Raw genomic sequence first — 12988 nt, forward strand, 5'->3', positions numbered from 1 at the left:
TAGAAACAAAACAAAACACACACACATATATTTATACTTAATATTTTTTCTTTCCGGTGGCTATAATTTTTTTTCCTCCTGGACCAAGTTATCACTACAATTGTAATTTATACAGCGATGACCATTTATACACATAATGACCAAACAGTAAAATGTATTAGAAAGACTTCAATCATGATGCCGGGTTGGTATTTACGGTACCCTGAGTTGTCCAATGGGGCAATTTGGTCTCTGGGGGGAGGGGGGGATTTATTCCTCGTGGCAACACCTTTTAGTAAGATCTGGAGGGGAGGACTCGGATGAGAACCGTGACTAGTAGCGACTGCTTTGCAGATCAACTTCAGGACACAGCGTAAGAGAGCTGAGTTCCGTGGGAACTTGGTACGTCCACGCCACTCAGAGACTCTCAACACGGCCCTCCACGCGCGGGGAAGGCTCACCCGAGACTGCAGACCGACTCACCTCAGCTGCCCCAGGGGCCACTTGCCACGCCTACTCCCGGACCAGCACTTCCCGCTTCCGGTCCGAGGACGCACGCGCGCCCCCGCCGCGCCCCGCCCCTTCCGGCCCGGGAGGTTTGATTCCCTTGGCGGGCGGAAGCGGCGTGAACCGCAGGATCTGAAAGGCTCGGAGGAACTCTTGGTCTCTCAGCTTCGCCCGGACCCTAAGCGGGCGCCTCTGTCCCTGTGCCCGGCCGCGCCCTGCCCGGCCCTCCGCCCCTCAGGTCAGTGTCTCCCGCTGCTGTCCCGGCTGGGCGCGGGGGGGGGGGGGGACGGCGGCGAGAGCCCCGTTTGCTCCCAGCTGGGAATTTTACCGGCGCCCCCACCTTAGGGTCCCGTTCCCTGGATGAGATCTCTAGCTTTCCCGACCCCCCGCTTTTCTCCTCTGTGAGTGGGGATAACGATCGTACTTACCTGCAATATAGTCGGGGCAGGCAGAGCGTTTGCCACCCAGGCGGCTGCAACAGATGTGAATTCCCGTGCCGCGTTCCCATGACCTTGTCTCTGCGAAAGTAACTCGAGGAAGGGTTTCCAGTTATTTCTATTCGCGCAACTCAGTTTACTGGGGCAGTTCAGTAAAAAAGGAAAGTGAACTGTGTTATCACCCCTTCCCCACAGCCCAACTCCTTCCTCTCCTTTTACTTTCCCAAAGTAGTGGCTTTCCGGAGGCTCACGCCAAAAGGGGAATATGCACCCAGTGCTGTGTCGGTAAAAGGAGCAGCTCGCACCGGGAAACCCGGGGGGAAAGGGGACACTCCCCAAGGGGGCCATCCCAAGAGGGATCAGGCCTCGGCACCTAGGATGAGTAGTTGTTCTTCAGCTTCACCTTTGTTATTTCTCTTTGGTTGTGGGATGGGGGAAGGTGGAAGGAGGGGGTGTATCAGAGGTGCCTGGAGTTTTGCTCAGAGGCCAGTGATTTTTTTAATTCATAATTTGGTTTCTGTTTACCATGTCGTGTGGAAGAAACCAGAAATGCCCTTATTGCACCTTCATAGGCCTATGTCACCAGTGGACATTTCCATTGTGTCTACTGTGGATCAAGGAGATGAGCAAATCAGTCCCTTAACACCTTTAGGCATGAATGTCTCTTTGCTGGTGCTCCCTGGAGCCTCTGCAAGGGAGCAGGACAGAATGTTAATGGAATGTATTACGAGGCACATAATAAGCTATTCTGTATTCTACTTCTCGTTTGAAATATCCTCAGAATCAGTGTCTGACCAAGCTCACTAGGTAAGGTAAATGTATTACTTAGCGATGAATAGCATAGTCTTTAGGCCCTAAATAATGCCATGTTAAAAAGAAAATGTCCCCAGTTTGTTGCTGTCCTTTAAAATTTAATGATAGACCTCCTCCTATTATCATTCTAGGCAATTTCTTGTTTCCTCAGAGAAATCCAAGACCTCAATTATATATGCCTCCAATTCTTTTTTTAAACTTTTATTTATTTATTTTTAAAATCTTTATTGTTGAAAGTTTTACATAGGTCCTCCTTTTTCCCCCATTAACCTCTTCCAGCCTGCTCCCTCCCCCTCCCCTGGCTCTCACCACCCCTTTATCTGTGTCCATGGGTTATGCATATGCATACAAGTTCATTGGTTGATCTCTTCCCACCCACCCTCCCCTCTCAATTCTATTTAGCCACACTCAGAATGACATTTAGGTGTTTGATTGGGGTCTAGTTTCCTTCTTCATTATCTACATTTGAGGGGCCTTTTGTTTTGACTGGTTATATATCTCCTTTAGCAGCTATAAAGTTGTATTACTCCAATCACAAGTCTTTTCTGTGTTCAGTATTTCCAAACACTAGAGGATTCCAGCTCCACACCTACATTTAAAAACCAGGTAAAATCTATTATTATAGCTGTTTGCAGTGTAAATACATTTTCTTATTCAGTAGCAAAAATGATGTTCCCTGGATTTGATAGATATAATGCAGGCCCACATCAGTAGTATGCAAAGAAAGTTTAATTTGAGGGAAGGGAAGGGTATATAAAGAAAATGGAAGAAAGTAAAAAAGAAGGTGCGTGGTTCAATCTTAGATTGGTGAAAGTTGATGTTTGCTAGTTGGTTAGAGCCCATGATCTGGAAGTTCAAAAGTCATTTGGGAGAAATCTGTCAAGAAGTTAATTATGAAACTGTTATATCCCTTGTCAGGAGAAGTGAATTCCTACACCTTACCAATTGCTTTCTCTCTCTGTGTGGCAAGTTGAAACAGCCCAGTCCTTGTATGGAATTTAGACGGGCAGTAGTGGCAAGTAGGATTCTTGTATTTCCTAAGGCCTTCATTCCCTTTGTGTTTCCTCTTTAGCCCTTGTGTTCTGAATACCGCAATACTGCATTCGTTGGGGATTGGCTCTCCAGTGAACCTGATAGTCCACTTTTACAGCAGACAACTTTCCAAACAGATTTATAGCCTGACATTCCTCCATTTCCAATCTCCTGTTCTTTCTCTTCTCTGTCATCAGTATTCCAAATATTTCTTAGCATTGTGTTGACCTCAATACCTTTACTGCTGTTACTGATTGTTTTGAAATTTCTTAGTCTTATGATTTCTGTTTTTTTTTTTTGGGGGGGGGCGCGGGGGGGTTGGGGGGTGGTTCCCACATTTGCAGAACTGACAAATGCCCTTTCCAGGATTTCTGAATTAGTACTGCTGTTAAGGATATTTCTAATCGTGTCCCTTAGGTGCCCAGTGAGAATCGATTTTGTCCTCTGTGGTATCTCCTTGCCTGGAGTAACATTTGCCATTCCAGTGGAAGCAGAAATGTTTCATATTATGTCACCAACTTTCCATCAGCTTGAGGACCTGACTGTGCTTCTGCTGTTTTCCTGCCCCATTCATGCAGGTTAAGCTAGATTAAAAGGTCAGCCTGCTTACTAAGTTGGTCCAATGCCACCCCTTCCTAGGAAATGGCTAATATTGTTTATTGGATCATAATGTCTTTTGCCCCTGATCTTTATCTTTCTTGGTATTTCAGCTTTGATGTTGAGACTAAAACCAGTTGTTTTTTAAAGCTGATTGTTTTTCTTGAGTTTTGATATTTTTTCTTTCCACAGCTTCTGCTCTAGTGCTCTATTCACTGACTAAATTTTTGAAGACTTTTCACTGCTGATAATAATTTACCTTTTATCTCTGAGTAAAATGATTCATGGAATCAGAGTGCTTTAGGCATTTTAAAAGGATATTTTATTTTATTTCTTTAAATTTTATTGAACTTATTGGGGTGACATTGGTTAATAAAATTATATAGGTTTCAAGTGTACAATTCTATAATACATCATCTGTATATTGTATGTGTTTACCACTCAGAGTCAAGTCTCCTTCCATCACTATTTATCCCCTTTACCCCCTCCTATCCCCCCCCCGCCCCCCCGCCAAAAGGATATTTTAAAAATATCTTTTGTGGTTCTTGATTTATAGCCTGACATTCCTCCATTTCCAATCCCCTACTCTTTCTCTTCGCTGTCATCAGGATCCTAAACATTTCTTAGCATTGTGTTGACCTCAGTACCTTTACTGCTGTTATTGACTGTTTTGAAATTTCTTAGTCTTATTTCTTTTTTTGGGGGGGGCGGTGTGTGGTTCTATTTTATTCCCACATTTGCAGCGCTGACAAATGCCCTTTCCAGGATTTCTGAATTAGTACTGCTGTTAAGGACATTTCTAATCCTGTCCCTTAGGTGCCCAGTGAGAATCGATTTGTCCTCTGAGATGTTTCCAGGCAGAACTTTGCTTTTGATAATTTCATTTCATTTTTTTCTCCACCTCAACTTAAGGAGATAACCCATCCTCACTGTAGTAAGGACCTTGCCAATTACTCCATCTTTTTTTTTTTTCCCTTTATAAACCCACTGTACTGCTGAGGTTGAACTCATACTCTAGGCCAGGGGTCCTCAAACTACGGCCCGCGGGCCACATGCAAATACAAATATTGTATTTGTTCCCGTTTTGTTTTTTTACTTCAAAATAAGATATGTGCAGTGTGCATAGGAATTTGTTCATAGTTTTTTTTTAAACTATAGTCCGGCGCTCCAACGGTCTGAGGGACAGTGAACTGGCCCCCCGTTTAAAAAGTTTGAGGACCCCTGCTCTAGGTCTTCCAAAGTCAGGACTTTGTAGGTTAGTAACATGCTGATCACTCAGCTCTAGGTAAGACAGGATAAAGAACAGAGAACTTGAAGGTAGTGAGCATGGTCATGCTGGCCACCCAGCCACCCCAGAGCCCTCAGCGGGCTTGCGGGAACTCTGCCTTTGGTGAAGGGAGACTCTCTGGCTCTAGAAATGAGCACTAGCACCAGGTTTCAGCTACCAAGAGGCAGTGATCAAGATGTATGAGCTCTGCTCTTTCCAGGTGGAACTTTGCTTCCCAAGTCCCAGTTGGCTGTGCCCAGCCTTTCAGATTGTTAGCGAGAATGGGGTCCTGGCATCCTGAACCCTGTGCTGCCAGAGCTAATCCACCGCTAGGTCCCTGAGGGAGATTTGTACACAGGAGACAGGCCAGGCGGAGGAGGATCTCAATCACTAGCTGGGTCTTTGCCTCAAACCCCTTTGTGAACTCTAGAGCCCTAGTGTGCTGTGCTGGGCTATATGGAAGAGTCTTTGTGCCTGACTCAGTGACCTCCATTTCCCTGGGCCCCTCTGATTCCTGTTTGTCTACCTAAGGGGTGTGGGGGCATCTCTTTCCCAGGTTGAAATCTTGTTTTGTCCTTCTGCATTAGCCTCTAGGAACAAGAGTCCTTTGAGAAATCATTTCTGTGCAGGTTCACCTTTCACCCCCTGTCTTCTTATAAAGAGAGCCCCACTTTGTAGCACCTACACAAGTCCTAGAACTTGACCTATGTATGGGCACTTTTAGAAAATTTATTTGGAAATATACTTCCCAGAAACTTTCTTTTCATAGTTTTACTTTTTTCTTCCTTCTTGGCTTCCATGAAACCGTGTTCTTATTCTTAGCTTTCTAACTGTTCTTTCTCTGCCTATTCCTCTTACCACTCCTAGCTGGTATGGGTAAGGCCTTAGCTGTCTACATTGTAAAGATTTATCTTTTTTAAGTCTTTACACTAATTGATTTTGTGCATGTGTGAAATGGAGACAATCCAGTGTTTTTTGTTGTTTTTCCCATCTGGCTAACCCAGCTCTAAGTCTACATTTCCATTTGCTGTTACCTCTAAAGGTAGTTTTAGTTCAGTACATGTCAACTTTTTTTTTCCTCTGGGATCTTTGCAGCTAAATTTCTTCTTTCTGGAATACTCTTCCTCTTATTCTTTTTGTGCCAACAACTGTTAAGGTTTACCAACCAAAGACCACTAAGAACACATCTGTAGTAAAAAACATTAGGTGTTTTAAGTTTGCTGCTGCAGGAGACACCATTCTCCCTAGGACCTTGGGGTGTCTCAGTGAGAGTGAGTTGAAAGGGGCTTATAGGATTTGGGCTTATGCTGCGTGATTTTAAGAAGGGATTAGGAAAGCTATCAAAGAACTGGGGCATTTCAGCATTTGGGTATTTTAGAATACAGTGGGGCTGAGGATGTCATTGGTGAGAAAGCAGTAGTAAGTCAAATAAAGGATCACTGTCATTTTCACAGTTTTGTATAGAAACATTGTTTACGCGGTCATGTCCAGGTCCTGTTGGAAATATTGTTCAAGTTTTGGTAGGCATATCCAGTCTGATTACCAGCCGGGCTGATGTTCTTTTTCTCACTTCTCATCCTTTGAATTGGATCTCGGCTTAAATATTACCTTCTCAGTGACTCATTCTAACCACTGTTGCTTATTTCTTTCCCAGCATTTATTAAAAATTATAATAATTTAATTTTATTGTCTGTTGATTTGCCTTTTGTCTTTTCTTCTAGAATGCAAGATCCATGAGGACAGGAACCACATTTTGTTTCTTCTCCCTTATAGCTTTAGTGCCAAGTGTGGGTCTGGCACATCATAGGTGCTCAGTAAACACATGTGTGAATAAATGAATGAATAAAAGAAAATTCAGATTAATAGTCTGACTAGTTTTGCAAAATACACTGCTAATCTGTAGTTAAACTCAACTAAGAGCATATCCTCTGCAAGTAAGACAAAGCTAGTATCAGGGTGAGGCCTACTTGATCCTATGGTGTTTTGTAATTCTACTTAATTTTAAAACTCAGGAAGACAGAATAAAATAATTACCTAAGACTTTTACAACAAATTTTTATATATTGTTTGATATATACTTAAGAGTATATGATATGACTTCAGAGTATATGTAAATATGTGAAGCAAACTAATAAGATATGTATTATACACTGAGTGTCCAGATTATTATGACTGGCCAGATTATTATGACCACTCCATCAGTACTTCATTGACACTTCCAAAAATACTGAATATTGAAAACTTCCTAAAGCAAACTAATAAGATATGTATTATACACTGAGTGTCCAGATTATTATGACCGGCCAGATTATTATGACCACTCCATCAGTACTTCATTGACACTTCCAAAAATAGTGAATATTGAAAACTTCCTAAGCAAATACTCTCAAGGTTTTATTATTATTATTATTATTATTTGCATAACTAATTCACTTCATTGAACTGATGGGGTGGTCATAATAACCTGGCCGGTCATTAAATCTGGCCACTCAGTGTATGAATCTTAAAATTGTATATTATTGAATCTTAATTTGCATTTCCCTGATGACTAATGAAGTTGAGCATTTTTTCCCATCTTTTTGTTGGTTATTTGTGTTTCTTTATGAAATGCTTTTGTATTTCATTTGCTTATTTTTTCTTTGGTTGTCTTTTTCTGTATTGTAGGTTTGGAGTCTATGTATTCTGTATAAAAATCCATTGTTATAAATGTTGCAAATATTTTCTCACATTTATGATTTTTTGAAATGATGCCTTTGGATGTGCAGAAGTTTTTAATTTTAACATTGTTTAATGGAATTTTTATAATTAGCACTTTAAAAGATCACCTTCTGTCTGGAAATCATGACAGTATTCTATTAAAAGTTTTAAAGGTTTACTTTTCATATTTAAGTCTTTACTTGACCTGAAATTGATTTTTATGTATGGTGGGAGATAGGAATCCAGTGTTTTTTTTCATGTGGCTAATCAGTTTTTCCAGTATCATCTATGTGCCCAAGACTTACTTATATTTGCAGTACAAGAGTGGAGGACATAATCTCATACTAGTTCCTTTTTTGATCTTGCACTATTTCTATTTTGCAGGTTCTTTTTGTAATTTTGAGTAAACTTCCAGCAGGACTATGAAAGATTATGATGAGCTTCTCAAATACTATGAAATATATGAAACTATTGGGACAGGTAATTGTTATTTTTTCTTGGGGAGAAATGATAGATCAACTATTTGAGAGCCTAGTGTGTTTGGGCAGTCATGAGCTTTCTAGACTAAATTATGTCGTTTTAAAATTCTTCAACCTACTTTAGTTAGAAAAAGTGGAGCAAAGGAGAGGAAAATAGTAGGAGAGGCCTTGCAAGTCATTTTATTTAGAAGAAAGTCATTTGGAGAGTGATCTGATCTTTGTTTCTAAGGGTCACCCTCTCTGCTTGGTTGTAAAGAGATTGGGTAGAAAAGGGCCAGGGCAGAAGCAGAGAGATGTTAGGAGGTTATTGCAGTAATTCAGGTGAGCAGTGCTAGAGATGATGGTGACTTGGTAGAGGCTGATAGTAGTGAATGAAGGTCATGTAAGGGATGGAATTCTGTATACAGACATACACATGTGTGTGTGTGTGTGTATTTTGATTTATTGAGATATTAAACAGTCAAAAATGCAAAGTGCACCAATCTTGATGGACTTTTACATACATGTATATGCCTATGTTTCCTGATCAGGTTAAGACATAGAGAGCATTTCCAGTCAGACCCTTTCTTTTAACCTCAAGGTAACTACCATTGATATAGTTTGAAGATATAGGCAATGGGATTTGTTGATGGGTTAGATATGGGGTAGGGGACAAAAGAGAAGGACTAAGGATGGCCCACCCTTTGGTTTTTGGCCCAAGCACCTGGGAAATGGAGTTGCTGTTTACTGAGATGGGGAAGGTCATGGAGGGACTATTAGAAGCTTCTTCTTAGAAATGTGAAGTTGGCACTTTCTTTTAGATACTTAAGTGTAGAAATTTTCCCACTTTTGATACAGTTTTAAAACATAATTGTTCATATTCCCAGTTTTAAAACTGAATGGAAGTTTCATATTACTTGACTTTTGTCTCAGCAACTTTACATTGTGTTCTAGCAATATTAATTATAAAGCAAATTTTATTGCAGTGTTAATTATAAAGCATATTTCTAAAGGATGAATTCTGTTTGTTCATTAAAAAATTAAAAATATACTATCATGGTAAAAAAAAAAATCTTCGGCTATTCATTGGATTGAGGAGAGGGTAGGGTCATGGCTAACACCTTGGAAGCAACAGGAAGAAAGAGCCATAAACTTATAGGAAAGTAGGGATTGATAGAGCCTTTTGAAAGCATATGGAATAGTGTTTGTGTCTGAGTCCTCAGTTTGCTCTGCTATTGATATTTGGATTAGTCTTGCTTATCTCTTCATAATTTTCCTACACTTAGGTGGCTTTGCAAAGGTCAAACTTGCCTGCCATATCCTTACTGGAGAAATGGTAGCTATAAAAATCATGGATAAAAATGCACTGGGGGTAAGTTTAAAATTATTTTAAAAATATTTATACATCAGTTTTGTGAATTGAAACCCAAATTTGTCCTAATGTTCTAGAATAATATTATTAGAATAATATTTCTCTAGTGTTGTAAATTGCTAGTTCTGTGTAACTGGCAGGTTTTGAAAAGCAATCTGAGGGGAGGGGTTACTTTGTCCTTAATTGTAATGCAAGGCAATGGCATATGTATGAAACCTGAAGGATCCGTTTCTCTGCAGTTGTTTCATGGTCTTGAAGATGGTTCTTGGTATTCAAATACTCTAACTCAGTGTTACCTATTTTATGATATATAGGTAGATCTTACGTCCTAGAATTTTATCCAAAATAACCTTAGTAGTTCTCTAATGAAATCCTCCTTTTCTTGATCAGCCTTTTTTTCCAGGATTGAGATGCTCAATACCTCCTAATGCAGCTCATTCAATTTGTGATCGTGGTTATAATGTACATAAAGTTTTTTGTTCTTATACTGAGAGAAAATCTGTCTCTTTTGATGATCTTTATGGGTCCATTATACCCTATCCCAGTGTTGGCAAACCTATGACACGTGTGTCAGAGGTGACACGCGAACTCATTATTTTGGTTGATTTTTCTTTGTTAAATGGCATTTAAATATATAAAATAAATATCAAAAATATAAGTCTTTGTTTTACTATGGTTGCAAATATCACAAAATTTCTATATGTGACACGGCACCAGAGTTAAGTTAGGGTTTTTCAAAATGCTGACATGCCGAGCTCAAAAGGTTTGCCATCACTGCCCGATCCAGTATTTGTACTCACCCTGAATGGTCTTTTATTTCTAATTCAATGTATCGTCCTTCATATGGTTTAGTTTCAACTGATAATTCAGGCTCTTCTTCAATATTTTTGTTTATTGAGCTCAATAATATATTCACTAAGCAAATAAAGGCATTAAAAACATATTTTCTTGAGCCCTCATGAATGAAATCAGTGATTATAAGTCTGATTAAATTAATTTCCTTAAGCAATGTAAACTTCAGTTGCAACTTTAGTATGACTTATTCACATGAACACTACAAATACTTAAATAGCAAACAAAATGTGTATTGTTATTACAAAGTGTATTACCAAACTGATACTCAAAATTTATTCTAAAGCATCAGTGTGATAACATTAATTCATTAATTTATTTTTTCTAATTTTGTTTTTATATTTTCTGTTGTTATGCTTATTTTAATTACTTCCTAGCACTTTAATAATATTTTGATTACTTCCAGGGTTTTAGTTATCCGACTCCCACTCTCCCCAAAAGAGAAAAAAAAAAGATTATCATATTAAAATAGTCAAAGTTACAATTGATTCTTTGTCAAGACCTGACATCTGGTTGCATGGTCCTAGATAAGTGGGTCTTAAGCCACAGATCATTAGATTGAGTCCCTTTTTATAATAAAGTTTTACATGTTACTTCATGGATATCTATATTTTTGTCTTTAATATGGACTTTCAGCTTGGCTTATCCTCCTTCCCAACCAGCTTTTTATTTTGAAACATTTCAAGCCCCTAGAAAAATTGGGAAACTGAGACAGTGAATATCTTCATACCTATCACCTTCATTCTTAAGGAACATTACTAAGAATAAAAGTAGTAGCTCAGGCATGCACACTAAGTAGAGTTTCTGTCATTTTCTTTGTTTGGAATGCAAACCTTCTAAGGGAATTGAGATTTAAAAATTTTCAGGACTTTGGCTATCAATCCACATTAAGTTTGCCTTTCATAAAACCCTCAAGGCCTATTTTTTGCACATACAAATAAGTTTTGTTATATTTTTCTGTATTGTGGAACACTTTGTTTTGAGACTGTTGATTGCTTTTGCTACTTAGTATTAATCTTTTTATATTGATTCTTGAAACACTTCCCAAATTGGTTTATTGCACATTTAATACAATGTTTTGCCACAGAGTGATTTGCCCCGGGTCAAAACAGAGATTGATGCCTTGAAGAACCTGAGACATCAGCATATATGTCAACTCTACCATGTGTTGGAGACAACCAACAAAATATTCATGGTTCTTGAGGTTTGTAGTACGTTACAGAGACCTAACTGTGTTTGTTCACTGTTTTAATCTGTTTGAGCTGCTATAACAAGTATCACAGACTGGGAAGCTTATGAACAACAGACATTTATTTCTCACCATCTGGCGGCTAGGAATTCCAAGGTCAAGGCACCAGTATGGTTGGGTGAAGGCTCTCTTCCAGGTTCTGAGCGGGCACCTTCTCACTATGTCCTTACATGGTAGAAGGGCCAAGGGATCTCCCTGGAGCCTCTTTTTTTTTTTTTTAATTGAATTTATTGGAGTGACACAGGTTAATAAAATCATATAGGTTTCAGGTGTACAGTTCTATAATACATCATTTGTATTTTGCATTGTGTGTTCACCACCCAAAGTCAAGTCTCCTTCCATCACTGTTTATTCCTCCTTTACCCTCTCCGATCCCCCCCCCCACCCCCACTCTAGAGCCTCTTCTAAGAGCACTGATTTCATTCATAAGGGCTTCACCCTAATGTGCTAATCACTTCTCAAAGGCCACCTCCTAATACATCTTTGTGGGTTTAGGATTTCAACATATGAATTTTGGGTGGGAACAAACATTCATACCATTTCCATTCACTTTATCAATTGTTAAAAGTACGTTTCACTTGAAATATTAGAATAAATGTTAAGGCTTTACCTGTTTGAGTTCTGTCTATAACAATTTATATCAAATAGACATTTATTATAAATTGGAGATTCATTGTAAATGTACCCTTTCTAATACACTCCTAATGGGGAGGTGCGGTTTAATAGACAGAATATGTTAGAATTCGTCCCTAGGCAGTGGTTGGCAAACTCATTAGTCAATAGAGCCAAATATCATCAGTACATCGATTGAAATTTCTTTTGAGAGCTAAATTTTTTAAACTTAAACTATATAGGTAGGTACATTGTTATTAACTTAATTAGGGTACTCCTAAGGCTTAGGAGGAGCCACACTCAAGAGGCCAAAGAGCCGTATGTGGCTCGTGAGCCGCAGTTTGCCGACCACTGCCCTAGGGGGAAGGATTCATTTTAGTTTATATGGTGTGTATGGTAACAAATTACCACCAACTTGGTGGTTTAAAACAACAGAAATTTATTGTCTCACAGTTCTGGAGGCTAGAAATCTGAAATCAAAGTGTGGGCAAGGTTCATTCTGGAGAATCTGTTCTTTGCCTCTTTCCTAATTTCTCATTGTTGCTGGTAATCCTGGGCATTCCTTGGCTTACAGATGCATCACTCCATTCTCTGCCTCTGTCTTCAAATGGTCCACCCTAATCCAATATGATGTTATTTGATTTGATCACATCTACAAAGAACTTATTTACAGATAAGGTCACGTTTACTGGTACCGGGTGTTAGGACTTCCAACATATCTTTTTTGGAGAACTCAATTCAATCCACTAGCCTTCAGCATATGTATTATGCAAACCAAACTCGTTTAAGTTTTCCCCTGCCCTTTTTGGCTTGAAGCTTACTTAAAGTCTTTAGAACTTGCATCATTCATCTCTTGTTTCATTTTCCTTAGTCTCAGCCAAATAATGTGTAACTGCACATCATTTTCACAGATTAGCTCTGTTTTAAAAGCACATTTTAAAATTCATAATGCTGGAAGTTTTGGACCTAGAACCATTTTCTTTTTATTACACCGTAGATCCACCCACATGGTCAATAGTGGTGATTTTAAAGTCTTTTTAAAATGCTGATTCCCTTGTCCAAATTAAATACTTACACACACACACACACACACACACACACACACAAAACCACCAC

At 39.2% G+C, this 12988-nt stretch overlaps 1 protein-coding gene across 1 annotated transcript in view; it reads left to right on the top strand.

The window, feature by feature from the left end:
- Positions 1 to 571: 571 nt before the first annotated feature.
- Positions 572 to 12988, top strand: part of MELK (maternal embryonic leucine zipper kinase) — a 62986-nt gene continuing 50569 nt past the window's right edge. Inside the window, exons 1-4 of the mRNA XM_059657351.1 lie at positions 572 to 724; positions 7714 to 7809; positions 9074 to 9159; positions 11099 to 11215. Coding sequence (XP_059513334.1) covers positions 7752 to 7809; positions 9074 to 9159; positions 11099 to 11215 — 261 coding nt within the window. The 5' untranslated portion in view covers positions 572 to 724; positions 7714 to 7751. The remainder of the gene's footprint in view (positions 725 to 7713; positions 7810 to 9073; positions 9160 to 11098; positions 11216 to 12988) is intronic.

This window comes from Myotis daubentonii, chromosome 11 (assembly GCF_963259705.1).
Source record: "Myotis daubentonii chromosome 11, mMyoDau2.1, whole genome shotgun sequence".
NCBI classification, from domain to species: Eukaryota; Metazoa; Chordata; class Mammalia; order Chiroptera; family Vespertilionidae; genus Myotis; species Myotis daubentonii.